The sequence below is a fragment of the Myotis yumanensis genome, unplaced genomic scaffold, assembly GCF_028538775.1.
Source record: "Myotis yumanensis isolate MYYU_CA2020_CCGP unplaced genomic scaffold, mMyoYum1.0.hap1 SCAF_6, whole genome shotgun sequence".
Lineage (NCBI taxonomy): Eukaryota > Metazoa > Chordata > Mammalia > Chiroptera > Vespertilionidae > Myotis > Myotis yumanensis.
Genome location: NW_027223757.1, coordinates 25,842,460 through 25,857,508, shown reverse-complemented (window position 1 = coordinate 25,857,508; position 15,049 = coordinate 25,842,460). Strand labels below are relative to the sequence as shown.

The 15,049-nt window shown below is 40.8% G+C and overlaps 1 protein-coding gene across 6 annotated transcripts in view; it reads right to left on the bottom strand.

The window, feature by feature from the left end:
* Positions 1–15,049, bottom strand: part of ECT2L (epithelial cell transforming 2 like) — a 63,217-nt gene that overhangs the window by 16,585 nt on the left and 31,583 nt on the right. For 4 of the 6 annotated variants that reach the window (XM_070417776.1, XM_070417778.1, XM_070417780.1 and 1 more), the window contains 7 exons: positions 14,317–14,445; positions 10,307–10,399; positions 8,638–8,820; positions 6,246–6,349; positions 4,701–4,826; positions 3,170–3,256; positions 138–352 (listed from right to left, as the gene is read on the bottom strand). In XM_070417776.1, coding sequence (XP_070273877.1) covers positions 138–352; positions 3,170–3,256; positions 4,701–4,826; positions 6,246–6,349; positions 8,638–8,820; positions 10,307–10,399; positions 14,317–14,445 — 937 coding nt within the window. The remainder of the gene's footprint in view (positions 1–137; positions 353–3,169; positions 3,257–4,700; positions 4,827–6,245; positions 6,350–8,637; positions 8,821–10,306; positions 10,400–14,316; positions 14,446–15,049) is intronic. The other 2 variants (XM_070417777.1, XM_070417779.1) reach the window with 2 other exon arrangements.

Genomic DNA, 15,049 nt, shown 5'->3' with positions numbered 1-15,049 from the left:
TGGCAAAAATTCTCTCTCTTCTGTGCAATAATCAGGGTCCCCTGGAGAGGCAGAGACTGCCTGAGCCTCGGTCAGGTAAGTGTGGGTTCCTCCCACTGCACAGTGAGTATTTCAGAAAATACGTATTCAGGAATTACCTGTTGAGACTTAAAACCTGCAGGATATCAGAGAAAATGATCTGGAGGTTTGCAGCACTCAGAATTGCTCTGTTTGAGGACAGCGCTGCTCTTAGTGGTGCAACATAAACATCTCTCACAGTTTCCAGCATCTGCACGTATTTTCTCTCACTCTGTAAGAGTTCCCCAGCAACTCTAGTTCGCTTTGCGGCCCAGTCCATCTGGAGCTTTCTCTCCTGTAGAAAAGCATTAAGAACTCAGAAAGCATAGTGATTCTTTCCAGGCTTACAGCCCCCCAAAAGCCTGAAAGTGGAGGGAGACAGAGCAATGGAAGTACTAGCAGTCGGGCAGTCACTCTGAAATGGCCCTGGCTGGTCTGTGACTTGCAGCATTGAAGGGAATCTTTATAGGGGACTATGGAGGACCTCGCTGAACATCGCTTGTCCCTAGGATCGCCAAATAGCCCCTCCCACCGGGCCAGTGTGATGCTGTGGTAGAGATGGGACTTTACTCTTGGATCCTGAGAGGGCAGAGACTTTACTTTTCTCATTCTGTCCTTTGAATTACATGCTGTGTCCTGTGCTAGCTGCTGGCTGTACAGTGATGAGAAGACAGTGTCCTGCCTCCATGCTTGGTGAGGAGGCCTTTGGGTTTCCCACTCTTATTTGTGTGTGCTTTCCCCCAGTAGTGTTTTATTGATTATCCTGCAGACAGGAGAACTGAAATGAGCTAGCCCTCTCATTATCAAGTAATTTGCTTCCCATGGGCATGTTATGAAATATGGAAACTCATGCTCTTCTTTCAGTATTTAGGGAAAAGCACCTAACTTGGGAACTATGGACCCATCTTCCCTGGGTAGCTAGGTTGCCAAATGTCCTGTTTCCTGTATTTCAAATTCTTGTTTTCTTTTCTTAATGCAGAGGGAAAAGTCATACACTGGTGAAAAGAAACTCCACACCCTATTATTATGTGTGCTATGTTTATATTTGGAGAAATTAGTTTTCATTCCTGGGAATAGGTAATTCTTTTCCTTTTATCTGTACTTTTCAAAAGTTGTAAAATGAGCAGCGCCTTTACAAAAGAAAACAATTATAATATTTAAATCTTAAAAATTTAGTGGGCTTGTATTTGAGCCTAGAACTATTAATACTCTTAGAACACAATTTCCTCTTTCCCCTCCAGCCCTTAGTATACCCCAAGCCCCAAATAAAATGACGGGAGTAAAGCCTAGTGTCACACGATGTTCACTCAAAACAAGTCAACCAGAAGTTTATGAACTAAAATTAAAATGGAAAAGTAACTTAAGAGAAAAATTAGAAAACGCTCTGTTTGTAATACTATAAACACACAGTTCTATGTTAATTTTATCTTTCAAACACATGGTCTGTATATAATGCCTATTTAGATATATCTAATGAGTTTTAAAAATACAACTGCTTCCAACTTGAGGATTGGCTTGCAGTCCATATTATATTTTTATGTGTATTTGCATATTTTTTATTCATTGGGGCCATCCAACATTTATAATGATTTTGACTTAAGGTTTCAGTTGTCAAACTTTTTGTTGTCTTAAGACTGTTGTCAGGTATTTATTTCCCAATCATACTCTCTGACACCCAGCCAGTGAGAGCTGGTCTGCACTGCAGTAGGTGTACCCACCCAGGTGTTGTCCGCTGAAAAACAGCCTCGGGGCTGAGGTCAGGGCCATGGGATTCAAGTGTCTTCCTGCCAGCTGTTGTTGTTTTTTAATTTTAGAGGACGTTTGTTAAAGCTGGGGACAGTGAAACCAGAAAGGGCCGGAGAAAGGTGCCTCAGCTGGGCTGCTTTGGCCACAAAGAAGTCAGAGGGAAAGGGGCCTTGGGGACAGGCTCGGGGGGGTTTCCCAGGATGAAATGCTGCTTCCCTTTGCTGTCCTGGTTGCAAGCCTCAGGGGTCCCTGAGAGTTTAGGAGATGCGTGCCTGTGGGGAAAGAAGATTGGGGGGCAAAGGGGGACGTGGGTGTGATCCTAAGAGGGAGAGCATGCGCAGGGACCTTTGTTTTGGGAAGTTTTAAAGGCTGGGTATTTAGGGGCGGATCTTAATAGAATATTCAGCAGCTTTATGCTCATGTACCAAAATGAGGTCTATTCTCTTCCCCTGTCCTTGGATATTGTTGGCAAATGTCTGCCAATTATTTAACCTTAGAGGAGTCATTTAAGTCTTCTAACTTTAGTTCCTCATCTACAAAAATGTGGTTACTAATATCTATGTTAGAGGATCTCGAGAATGAAATATGATGATAAATGTGGATATGTGTTGAAGAAAAGCAAAACAGCACGCACAGCTGTGTACTGGGGCAGGACGGACCAAGGCTCTGCTGTACTGAGCCCTACCGTTCTGGCCTGAGAGACGGAGCCCTAAACGCTATACTGGTTCTACTCAGCGTTTGAAGTCAGACCGTGAATTGGTGGATCGGGTAGACTGTAAAACTTTGTGCCTGCACCGTTCCTTCAACTGCCGTCCTCGTGTCATGTTAGTTAGAAAAGCATGGAGTAGCAGAGGTGGCTTTTGCTCCCAAGATGTGATACCTCCATCTCCTCAACTCAACTTCATTTCAGACCAGGAAATATTCAAAAGAAAAAGCTACTGCCCTAACTGGTTTGGCTCAATGGATAGAGCATTGGCCCTGGGACTGAAGGGTCCCAGGTTCGATTCCGGTTAAGGGCTCATACCTCAGTTGCAGGCTCGATCCCCAGAGCTGGGACCTGTGTGGGAGGCAACCAATCAATGTGTATCTCTCACTAACAAACAAATAAAAGAAAAGAAAAAGCTACTGACTGGATTCCCCCAATTACATTTGGGAGTTTTTCCTCCCTTTAAATATTTTTACTTTGTTCTTGAAACTTTCAAGAAAAAAAAAAGAACTAACCAAAATAAAGGCGAAAGTGGTTGGGTGTTGTTGTTGTAGGGTTTGTTTGGGGTTTTTTTTGCCGGGCGGGCGGGGGGGGGGGGGGGGGGGGGGGCCTCAGGAGAAAAACAAGTGGAAAATTTTCATTACGTAATAATTGGCTTACCAGCTGAACCAGCACCTCAACATTTGGATCATTTTTGCCAAGACTTGGTTTTGTGTCCTGAGGATTATCTTCCAGAACATTTCTTTCCTGAGGATTCAATGTAGACTTGATTACACGGAGTTGGTGCTGTGCCCACAGGAGGCTCTGTGGCCCTGCCTTCAGCCCTAACTACGGTGTTCTGAGTCAGTGAACCAGCACCGGACAAAATCGATGCCTCTCTTAAAGCAAATGTTATGTGAAGAATAAAAAACCCTTTAGCTTGCTTTGCACTGCATTATGCTTGAGAAAGTAAATTCCGGGCAGCTCCCTTTTCCCCGGGAGCTGGGGGAGTGAGACTGCTGCTCAGAAGCTCCTCACAGGCAGCGGGTCCCACATGGTCCAGGTAGGCCTCTGCCTCAGCTCTGCTCCTGTCAGTCAAAGGCACACAGGGTACCTGACTTTTATTAAGATGCCAGAAGTCTACACCCATTACCAGGCTCCATGGGGGGGTTGTGTTGGGGCTGGTACCCAAGCCTGTGATCATGCAAGACAGGTAGATGATTTTCTACGGGCATAAAATGGTTCTAAAATGACATTTTTATAGAAATCAGCTCTCTGATAATGCAATTTTCCGTGTTTTCTGAATCCTGATTATTTCACTTAAGAAAGTATGGGTTCTGAATACAGTACTGGCAGAATGATTACTTTTTGCCTGAAGTACTAACTTCAAACCCACTTTTCTGTTATGAAATTGAATCTCAACTAAGAAAAGAAGAATAATTCTTAGTTTCTCACACACACACACACAAACTGTCCTGGGCTGCAAATGAAAAACAAAACAAAACAAAAAACAAAAAACTTTATGTTATCTCGGGACTCAACTGAAAAAGAGGCAAAATGCAAATGTCCGACTTTTCCTCCATGACCCAGATTATATTCTAGTCCAGTGGCCGGCAAATTGTGGCTCGGGCTCTTGGGCCCCTTGAGTGTGGCTCTTCCACAAAATACCGACTTCTGCGCATGGGCCACAAAGTTTCAATCGCACTGTACATGCACGCCCGCACGTGGTATTTTGTGGAAGAGCCACATTCAAGGGGCCAAAGAACCACATGTGGCTCTCGAGCCGCAGTTTGCCGACCACTGATCTAGTCAATGTGGTGCAGCTGATGCTTATAAGTGGCTTTAATGCAGGGGTGGGCAAACTTTTTGACTCAAGGGCCACAATGGGTTCTTAAACTGGACCGGAGGGCCGGAACAAAAGCATGGATGGAGTGAGTGTTCGTGTGAACTAATATAAATTCAAAGTAAACATCATTACATAAAAGGGTACGGTCTTTTTTTTTTTTTTTTAGTTTTATTTATTTCAAACGGGCCGTAGTTTGCCCACGGCTGCAGTTTAATGTCACTCATGATCCTACAAATACCTTTTCAAGAAAATAAAGTTCTTAGAGGAAATGACCAGTTGGAAGACAATAATTATCATTATTGTCTCAAGCACATGTGTCTAACTCTACAGCGAAGCAATGGCATAAAAATGCAGCAGTAACTTTACCTTCATGTATAAATTGAATGTTTCCTTTGGGTCAGATTTTGTCAGAATAACATTTTCTTCCAAATCTTTGCTCTTTTCACTACATTTCTTCAACAGAAAATATGACAAAAATTCCAGAGGTTTGTCCTGAAAAATCCACACCCCCAACCCCCAAAGTTCATATTTAAAGCAATCATTGGAAATATAGGTCAACAAAAGTGCAGTAGAAAAGAGGACAGATTTTTTTCTGGTAGAGTTTTCAGTTTTTTTAATGTATAAGTCCAGAAAACAAAGTAATGACTGTTCACGTAGAGTCAGTAAATGGGACTTCTGACTTCATCACATATTCCAATTACCATGTATACTGTTGGTTCTCAACCGATTGTCACCATTCAATTCGGTTGCCAAGGCCTCATGGTATGGGTCTCAATATCGTCAGAACCAAAGTGGCCCCTATCGGCCTTTTGGCCAGATGAGGAAGGGGACAGGAGGGATCTTGTCTTTCAGGAGAGGAGAAAGAAGGCTTGAGAGAGGCTACAGCAGCTGAATTACTGGGAAAAACACTCAAATTTGGTTCCCTCTCAGGCTATAGTTTGAGCACCATCGAAATTATATCATGCCAGGTTACTTTTAAATAATGAGGTGGCAGTAAGTCCACTGAACCTACACCAAACTCATTTAATAAATCGTTGATATTTTGGGAGACAGTGCAGGATCTCTCAAAGCCTCGGGGTTATCCCTGTGAATTTCCCTGATCATTTTATCGGCAAAGCTCACCAGGGCCTTCAGCACTGGGCTGCCCCTGGGTTGGCTAGTGTTGGCAGCTGAGAATGCAGAGGCAAATCATGGCCACCTGCAACCTCTCCAACTCCACACTGGACAGCTAACCCTGGGGACACCTGGTGGCTACCCAGGAAGCCAAGGTGAAACCAAAACACACATGAGAGATAAGGAAAACATATGCAAAGACAACGTTAAGTCTACCCACAAAGTTGAATTACCTCAGTGGAAGAGAAGGATTTGAGAATCTCTCCTTTGAAAACTAAAGACCTGACAATATGTTATATATTGAAGGAGCATCCGGTGTGTTAATGTCATCCCTGGTCCCCATCCTGTTCTCCACTTCCCCAGCCAGGCTGCTGACTGCACTTTCCAGTTGCTCGGAAGATCTGTTCTTTTGTGTTCGCTTTCCTTCTTCTCATCTAGCCTTTTTACCCTTCCATACGCTTAATTGTTTTAGCTATTGAATAATGTTTATGTGAAATATAAAGCCACTCATGTGTTTAAATAAGTCACTTCTGACTGAAATTAATCACAAGACAGACAACAGTGCACCACGGAGTCAACTTTTAAATAACCTAGATTTTACTATTTGCCTATTTTGTGTACCTAATAGATCTTGGGCCCAGAATCTCTCAGTAGCTGTTTTTACAAACGGATGTAATTTCTCTAAGGAATTGCGCCCCTGGATGGATATACAAATTAAACAATAAATAAACACAAACTACAAATTTATTTAAGGGTTAGGGTTTTTGTAGGTGCTTTCTTTAAAAAAAAAATACTTACAGGATTTTCTTTTGAAAGTGCTGCCAATCCATCCGCCAGAGCTTGTGCAATTTCTTGGTTATTCAGAATGTTAGTCACACTCATGGTGTCAGACATAAACTGTCCTGCAAATATAAAGCCATATGCACTGTAATTAATTTATGTAAGAGATGTGATCAAGAAGAACACAGCTCAGTCCTCACAGTTGCTTTTTAGTGGATAAAAATGCAAAGAATAAAAATTAAAAATTCTATTATACCATGAGGATTATCTTCCATGATAAAATATAAAACAAGTAATAGCAACTAAATGTGCAGCCCATAAAAAGTACCCACCCTGACAAAGCTGATCTTGAATATAATCTATAAATTGAACAGTAAGGAAAGAACACATGAAAATGAAACTTTTAAGTTTAAAAAAATTTTTTATTGATTTCAGAGAGAAAGGAAGAGGAAGAGAGAGATAGAAACATCAATGTGAGAGAGAATCATTGATTGCCTGCCTTCCAAGGGCGCCCCACTGGGGAACAAGCCTGCAACCCAGGCATGTGCCCTGACCTGAAATTGAACTGTGTCCTCCTGATTCATAAGTCAACACTCAACCACTGAGCTACACCAGCCAGGAATAAGTTTAAATTGTAGAATCACAATCCCACCAAAGATTCCTTCACACTCCCCTTTATCTTTGCACTCAAATACATAAAGATTTCAAGCACACAGAAAATAATATACTAACATACATACACAGATACCTTTTACATTTAAAAATGTTTTAGACAACTTGAATTTATATGAAAAGAATTATCTTCTCTTCTACTTCTTATGCTTATATGTATCATCAAGAAATACTTCTTCTATCTTTAAAGAGATCATCTTTCTACTTTTATGTATAGTTTTTATATCAAGGAAATACCAGGAAAAATAATTTCTCCCTATTTATTATCTAATAACTATTTGAAAATACTGGTTGAACATCTACTAAATGTGGTAGAGTTAAAACCAAGAAGACAAATCCCTGTTTTAAAGGCATTTATGTAAAGATATATACTGACAATATGTTATATATTGACAGAAAATATCTGCATACTTATTTGTGTTTCCTGCTCTTGCATAGACAGTAACTGTATAAATAGATGTTAAATAAGAAGGAGTGCTAGGGAAGGGAAGGAAGAAAATAAGGATATAGATATCTAAAGACTTGATTTATAGGGTGTTTTATTTAGTTAGAAGGGAAGAGTTAGGGAAAGCCGAATAGGTAAAGATGGAGGGAAAATTCATTTACCCATATGATAACAAAGTACTTTTGACAATGGAATGATTTTGCCCAGCCGGTGTTTCTCAGTGGTTGAGCATCGACCTATGAACCAGGAGATCACGGTTCAATTCCCGGTCAGGGCACATGCCCAGGTTGTGGGCTCGATCCCCTCGTAGGGGGTGTGCAGGAAGCAGCCGATACATGATTCTCATCATTGATGTTTCTCTCTCTCTCTCTCCCTCTCCCTTCCTCTCTGAAATCAGTAAGAAAATTTTTTTTTAAGTTATTTAAAGAATGTATTGATTTAGGTCAGTGGTTCTCAACCTTCTGGCCTTTAAATACAGTTCCTCATGTTGTGACCCTACCATAAAATTATTTTTGTTGCTACTTCATAACTGTAATGTTGCTACTGTTATGAATCGTAATGTAAATATCTGATATGCAGGATGGTCTTAGGTGACCCCTGTGAAAGGGTCATTCGACCGCCAAAGGGGTCACGACCCACAGGTTGAGAACCGCTGATTTAGGTGAAGATCCAGTTGACATGGGACATTGTTTCCAAAAGCCTCTATTGTGATAATTTGATCATGGATATGGGACATAAATGAGAGCTTCAATAATGCCCAACAGGTTCCACAGAAGGCCATGGGATCCATCACCCAGTTACATATTTTAAGTAAAAAATAAATAGAACACAATTGCAGAACAATTTAAGTAATGGGTGCTATGGTTTAAGAGTTGCTTAGCTTTGAGAGCAAATTGCAATGAGAAAAGGACAGAGTTGGATGGCTGAGCAAATAGCGAATTTTGTCTAAGTAAATAATTGACTGACCCAGGATTAATAAGATGGTAAAATCTGAAACCAGGAACTAGCTTCAGCGTTTTGAAGATGACTATAACTATTCATCTTTATATTTAATATTTATTAAGTAAGGTTTAATGTTTATTAATGTTTATTAAAGAATATTTAATGTTTGTTAAATAATACTTAATGTTTATTTAATACTATTTGATACTTAGTAAATAATATTTAATATTTATTCTTAGTGTATATTTGTTATATTTGAAGGAAGATATGAAAAACAAACAGAATAAAGTAGTATTGAAGATGTTTAGGAGTCAACTAAACATCTGCAACAGGAGAAGCAAGAGCTCTCACCTATTATCCTGCCACTGGCGTTCTTCTGCAACTCCTTGAAGAGAGGTCTGAACTGTTTCCGCACTGATATCAAGGTGTCATCCAGGAAGTCCATGAGGCTGGACCACATCTGCAGCTTTGATTCGCTGAAGTAGATGGAGGGGGGCGCCCTTTCCTGCTGTTGTCCCAGCCAGTCACTAAGAACTGACATTATTTTCTCCTTTTATTATTGCAGACATAAGCTTGGGTGAAATAATTCTACTTCTTGTTTATAACTGTATTTATATCAAGCTTATTACAAAACTAAGATAGTCTGCTTTCAGAGATAAAATTAGAAACTCAAAAAGACTACAATGAATAATAGCAAATGCCTATCTATTCTTTGATAGATAAGGTTGTCATTATGTTTGACATTAAAAATTAAATAGCTGCTGGATTTGTGCATCGAGAAGTGAAGTAGGCATCTGAATAAGAATATACTGTTTTATATTTATATCCTCAGAATGAAGATACAGGGAAATCCACTCTGCCTGGCTTCTCCATCATGCCATCCAAAGTCCTCTGTGTCATAGCCAACCCTGTATCTTTCTTACAAGCTGCTATCTCTCTATTTATCTCTACACGACTCTAGTGGGTGCTTACGCAAGTTTCTCTCCTTGAAAACCAGTTACTGAAAGACACAGTGCCATGTTAAATTTGATTTTCTTTCCTGAATAGACTTGTTTGACTCTCCTCCCATTATGTTTATTGCTAAACATTTGAAAAATCTATATAACAATTCTTCTACACGGGAATAGGAAGAGTAGGGGAAAGAGGATGAACAGGAGGAAAAGGAGACAGAGGAGCAGAAAAGAAGAAAACTTGTTCTGTAAACGACAGTGTCTGCACCCTGCTCTGCTCTGCTAGGGGGATTCCTCTCTCCACGGGGCCAAATATGTTATCATAATATAAACTACAGCTAACAAGTGACTTCTGTTACAAAACTCTATTAAGTCAGTGTGCTCTCTGTTACATCATTTCCCGTACAAGTTCCCCAATCATGGCAGCTTTCCCGTCTTCAAAGGCCCCTGGCATTTGAGACCAGAGAACAAATGCTTTATATATAGTTTCTGCATCACCCCAAACCTTCCTTGATAAGAGGCTGGGAGTTTTAAAGGGGAGAATGATGAGCAAACAAAGCAATTTGGTTCTCCTGTTGGTCAGCCAATGTTATGTTTTGATCCAATATCTTCAGCTTTCATATCTAAAGGGATATTACACACACATTTTTGTGTGTATAATATCATTGACTGTTTTTCCTCTCAGATAATGTTACACCAATGGAACCTGAGCAAGCCTCTTCTTAATCATCTCTTTGTTCATTTCTCCAAATGAAACCATATTAATTATATTTACTAAAAAACTATTCTTTGTACTTATTATTTCTCTAGATCAGCAACTAAACATGTTTGTTTAACTGTTAAAGACGATGTTTTCAACTGAGTTTTACAAATGATGGCTTGAAGCAAATGTTTGCAAAAAATAATCCCCTTCTAAGCAAATGACTGAGTGCTGGGAAACGACAGTTTCAGAGAAGGAATGCAAGACGGTTGTTGGCGTCAGCCAGAACCAGTATCCTTCAGCGGTGCTTCATCTTTGGTGACCCCCGAGTTAGTGCGTGGGCACCATGGTCAGCCCCTGATACACTTACTGTGTTGGTAAGAGCCAGTGGCAATCCCAGCGGGGGCAGTGAAGAGCGTGCCGGTTAGCTGAGACAGCTGGGAAAGAACCTCTATTCCTGCCTCTGCACAGAAACACTTTCATTAGTTTACTCACAGGTTTTGCCAGGGAACAGTTAAGTGTTACTGAAGAGCACTAATGAGCTGGCCAGGAAAAGCCATAGCAGTTCTTGTTCTCAATTCAGATCCCTCGTGGAATAGTTTATCAGCACGTCACAGTTCACCCCTGAGAGCTGAAGTCCAAACACTTCATTTACGAGGACTGCACAACAGGGTGGAAAAGAGGGCATGAGGTCTGACCTGGGGCTTATTTTCAATCTGGAATACTCAGGCCACAGACAGAAAGTCTGCATGTATTTTCTAAAATAGCGTGACACCAGGGAGAAGTCTCATTGTAAAGGGGCAGATTTAAACCTGTTAAACACAGAATGGATACAATGGTCAAAGTTTAGCATGGCATTAATTTGACTCCTTCAGTGACCTGTGTAGATTGAAGTATGCTCATTATCTTTATTGCTTTATGGTTTTACAGGGTATATTACACATGTCAAAATTTATCTAATTGTACATTTAAATATTGTATGTCAATTACACCTTAATAAAGCTGTTTTAAAATTTTAACAATGCTCCCAAAAGATGAATTTTAGGTGTTTGGCTTATGAAGTAACTGGGAGAGTGACAACATCTTAACTGAGGAATCCTGGGAAGGAGGAGGTCTGGTGCTGAAGAGGCAACCAGGAGTTTGTGTTAACTTTAGAAGCTAGCAGAAATGCACACTATGAAGATGTCAAGTGGGAGCTAGATATGAGTCTGCAGCTCAGAGATATCAGAGCTGGAAGCATAAATTTGGGAGTGTCCAGCATATATACTGAATTTAGAGTCTTAGGAATAGATGAGACTGCCTAGGAAACAGGTGTAGTCATGGAAAAGGAGAGCCCAGATCTAGCCCTGGGCACATTTAAAGGTCTTGCTGAAGAGGAGAGGCCAACCGAGGAGAATGAGAAGAAGCTGCGGCTGAGGCGGGGGGACAAGGAGAGCGTGGTATTAGGGAAATCAAGAGAAGAAGGAGAGTTTCAGGAGTGTCCATCTGCATCAAGTGCTGCTGAGAAGTCAAAGCAAAGTGAGGATGGAGAAGGGACCACTGGATTTGGGCATGTGGAAGTTGTTTATTTTCTTTCGAAAGCAATTTCAGTAGAGACAGACGACTTGTAGGAGCTTGATGAGCGAATGACAGGTGAGGAAGGTAGAGGCAGTCAGCATAGAACAATGGTTCTCAAAGTGTGGCCCTTGGATCAGCAGCAGCAGCACCTGGGAACGTGTCAGAAGTGAAAATTCTCAGGCCCCATTCCCAGACTTACTGAATCAGACACACTAGGGTGGGGCCCAGCAATGTGTATTTTAACAAAACCTTTAAATGGTTAAAAAACACACTAAAGTTTGAGAACCACTGGTATAGTCGATTCAAAATGTAGTGAGGAAAAGTTTATGATCTCTCCTTCCTTTTTTTTTTTAGGACAGAGCTACTACAGGTGTTCCTGATTTAATATGAATGATCCAATAAAGACAGAGGATTGAGGCTACACAAGAAGATTGAAGCATGGAAGTGAAGTCAGAAGGTGAAAGGCGGTGGGATACAGAGTCTAAGTGGAGTAGTCAAACTTTGATATGAACAGGGGTGCTTCTTCCGTCGTCAACAGAAGGGAAGACAGAGAATGAAGGTAAGAGGGAAGTGGGTGGTGTATTTGGTGTTGGGAGGGAAATTAGGGCGCTTTCTTAGGGAAGTCAAAGGTGAGGTCAACAGCTGAGAGAGCGTTGTTGGAAAGCTTGACTAGGGAGGAGAAGAGATGTAATAAATAGTCATCTCAAAGAGTAGAAGAATGAATATACCAGGAAATGTGGTAGGACTGCTTATCAGTGCAGCAATCCCATTTGATATTTATGCCATTAAATAACGTTAGATCTATACAAACAGGTGTGTTCCTTTTTCCAACAGTCTTCAGTTGTCTCCGTGCAGGCAGGCATAGATTTTGCAGATGGCTGTGTTTTAACCAGCACTGGGATTTAGCCAAATGGTGGGGATTTCACCAGGAAAAAGACAAAGAGGTTCAGAATCTTTGCAAGAGAGTACTGTAATAATAAACCATTAAATCCAAGTTTAACAAGGAAGAAACCAAGCACAGAAGCATAGTGATGGAGACTGAAAATGTGGGAGTATGGATTGGAGGTCTTCAGGCAAAAATCGATAAAGAGTGGGAATACTTGGTGCATGATTTGGAAGTGGGACTCAGAGAGACATATGCTTGAAATCCAAGATATCACAGGTGACACAGCACCAGGGATGACAAGCTCAAGAGTGTTGCCTGAGGTGGTGGGAAAGAGGTTTTTGGGCTGAGAAGCCAGGGTCTTCTGACTGAACCAGGGTCTTAAGCAGTGGTTCTCAACCTTGGCTGCACATTAGAATCACCTGGGGATCTTTTTTAAATCCTGATTTCTGGGCCTCATCCTCTGGAAATTCTGTTTCTTTGTTACTAATGTTGTGGCCCTACCCCATACCAAAGAAACAGAATTTCCGGAGGATGAGACCCAGAAATCAGGGTTTATAAAGGATTCCCAGGTGATTCTAATGTGCAGCCAAGGTTGAGAACCACTGGTCTTAAGGGTTCATCCAAGTGGAAATTACATTTGACAAGAAGTTTAGGGATGGCTTTAGGGCCCAGAATAGTGGTGGAAAATCTACTGTTTGAGTGCCATTAAATTTCACTTGAAACAGTTTTTATGTCACATAACTATTGTTCTTTTCCTCTTTTGCCTTTGTTGTCTGCCTTTCAATATTATACTTTCCCGCATCCTTTTTTTCTCCTTCTACTCCCATGAGAAAATTGGCTTTGTTCTCATTATAAAAGAAGGTAATACTAGTTTATTACAGAAAATAGAGGCAAATAAGATAAAAGAAAATGTATAGATTCTGTTGATATTTTGCTATATTTCTGCATAGATTTTTCTATGCATAGTTGAGATTATATAATTGTAATAACTGTAAAAAAAATTTGTACAATAACTTGTATTTCATTTTGTTTTAAACCCCTTCATCTCTTTTGGTTTTTATCCTTTCCCCTGGTTGAAGCTTGACAGTGAAACTTGAAAATTAAGAACTTTAAAAACACACAATTCTCTAAAGAATGGGTAATAAGAAACAGTATGAGAAAATTTAATTTCACACTCCCTCTCCCCTGTTCTGCTTAGTAAACAAACAAACAAACAAACAAACCCAATGCCCCTGAATGCAGAGCTTTTATTTAACAAATAACCCAAAAGTGAATTTGATTTAATGTTTCAAAATTTCCCTTCAAGTACTGAAATCAACTTTGATACTAGATAGGTACGCACTTAAACTTATATCAGCAACCATGCTCACCTTCACAAAGTACTTCACTGTTTCTAGTGTTCTAATATTAGGTATTTATATTATCATGTGTTTGTGTAATTGAAGTTTTTGTTATTTGGGTATTCACAAGTCCTATAAGGTAAGGTGCTACTACCCTAACACTCATAGGAGGAAATGGAGGTTCACAAACCTGCCTAAGGCCACACAGCTGAATTGGGCTGAGTGGGCTTCCAGTCCAGGTCCTTGTCACCAAGTCCAGGCTCACACATCCCAGGTTCAGACACAGCAGGGAAAGCTTTCTCAGATTCCCGTGCTGGTCAGGCCCTTTCCTCTGTGTTGTGCAGGCTGATTTTACTGTGTTTTCCAGAAGAAATAGAAATAATGTTCCTGGCTGGCTCTTGTCACTAGTGGCTTTATTTCTACAGGAACAGGTTACTCTGACTACTAACCCCAATGCCCATTTCCCCTAAGTCCCCAAGTATATGATGTATAAAGCAAAAAAGAAATAAAGAGTAAGTGTGACAGAATCATTTGAACTGAGGGTATGTCACAAATATCATCATAAAGTAAGCATGACCACGACCTTTCAAAACTGACCGGATGCTCCCAGTGGTACAAAGAGGTCCACGTGACCCCCTTCTTCTTTAGGGGCCACGAAGCTTCCTAATTTCTCCCAGAAGTCTCTCACATCAGGCCTCAATAAATTTTTAATACCAATTTTATAGCCTGAGGAAAAAAATCAAAGAGTCACATCAATTTGTAACACTATCATAAACAGAAAGAAACTCTCAGCAGTTTGTGAATATGGAACCACAATTGAAAAAGCCAACCTCTGCTCCTAAGACCAAGATCCGTATGGCACCTCTGCTTCAACGCCATGCCATGCTAAGGCCACCAAAGGTACCGCTGGACTTCAGCGTGGCCTCAGTCTCCTTCACATTCTGGATTTATTGGACACTGTGCACTGCGTTTAGGATGTTGTGCTTCTGCCTCCACTGTGTAGCGGTGTGAGTCACCAGGCTCACGACAGGGTTGAGAATGTATGGCCAGTCAAGTCCTGGGATTTTACAACCAAGTTCCAAAGTAGAAATGTTTCCCACAGTTGTCAATCAAAAAATAAATCGTTCAGCCCTAGCCAGTTTGGCTCAATGAATAGAGCATTGATCTTGAGTTCTATTTCAGTCAAGGGCACATACTTTGACTGCAGGCTCCTCCCTGGACTCTGGTTGGGATGCCTGTAGGAGGCAACCAATCAATGTGTTTCTCTCACATCTATATTTCTCTCTGTCTTTCCCTCTTTTTTCCATTCTCTCTAAAAATCAATGGAAAA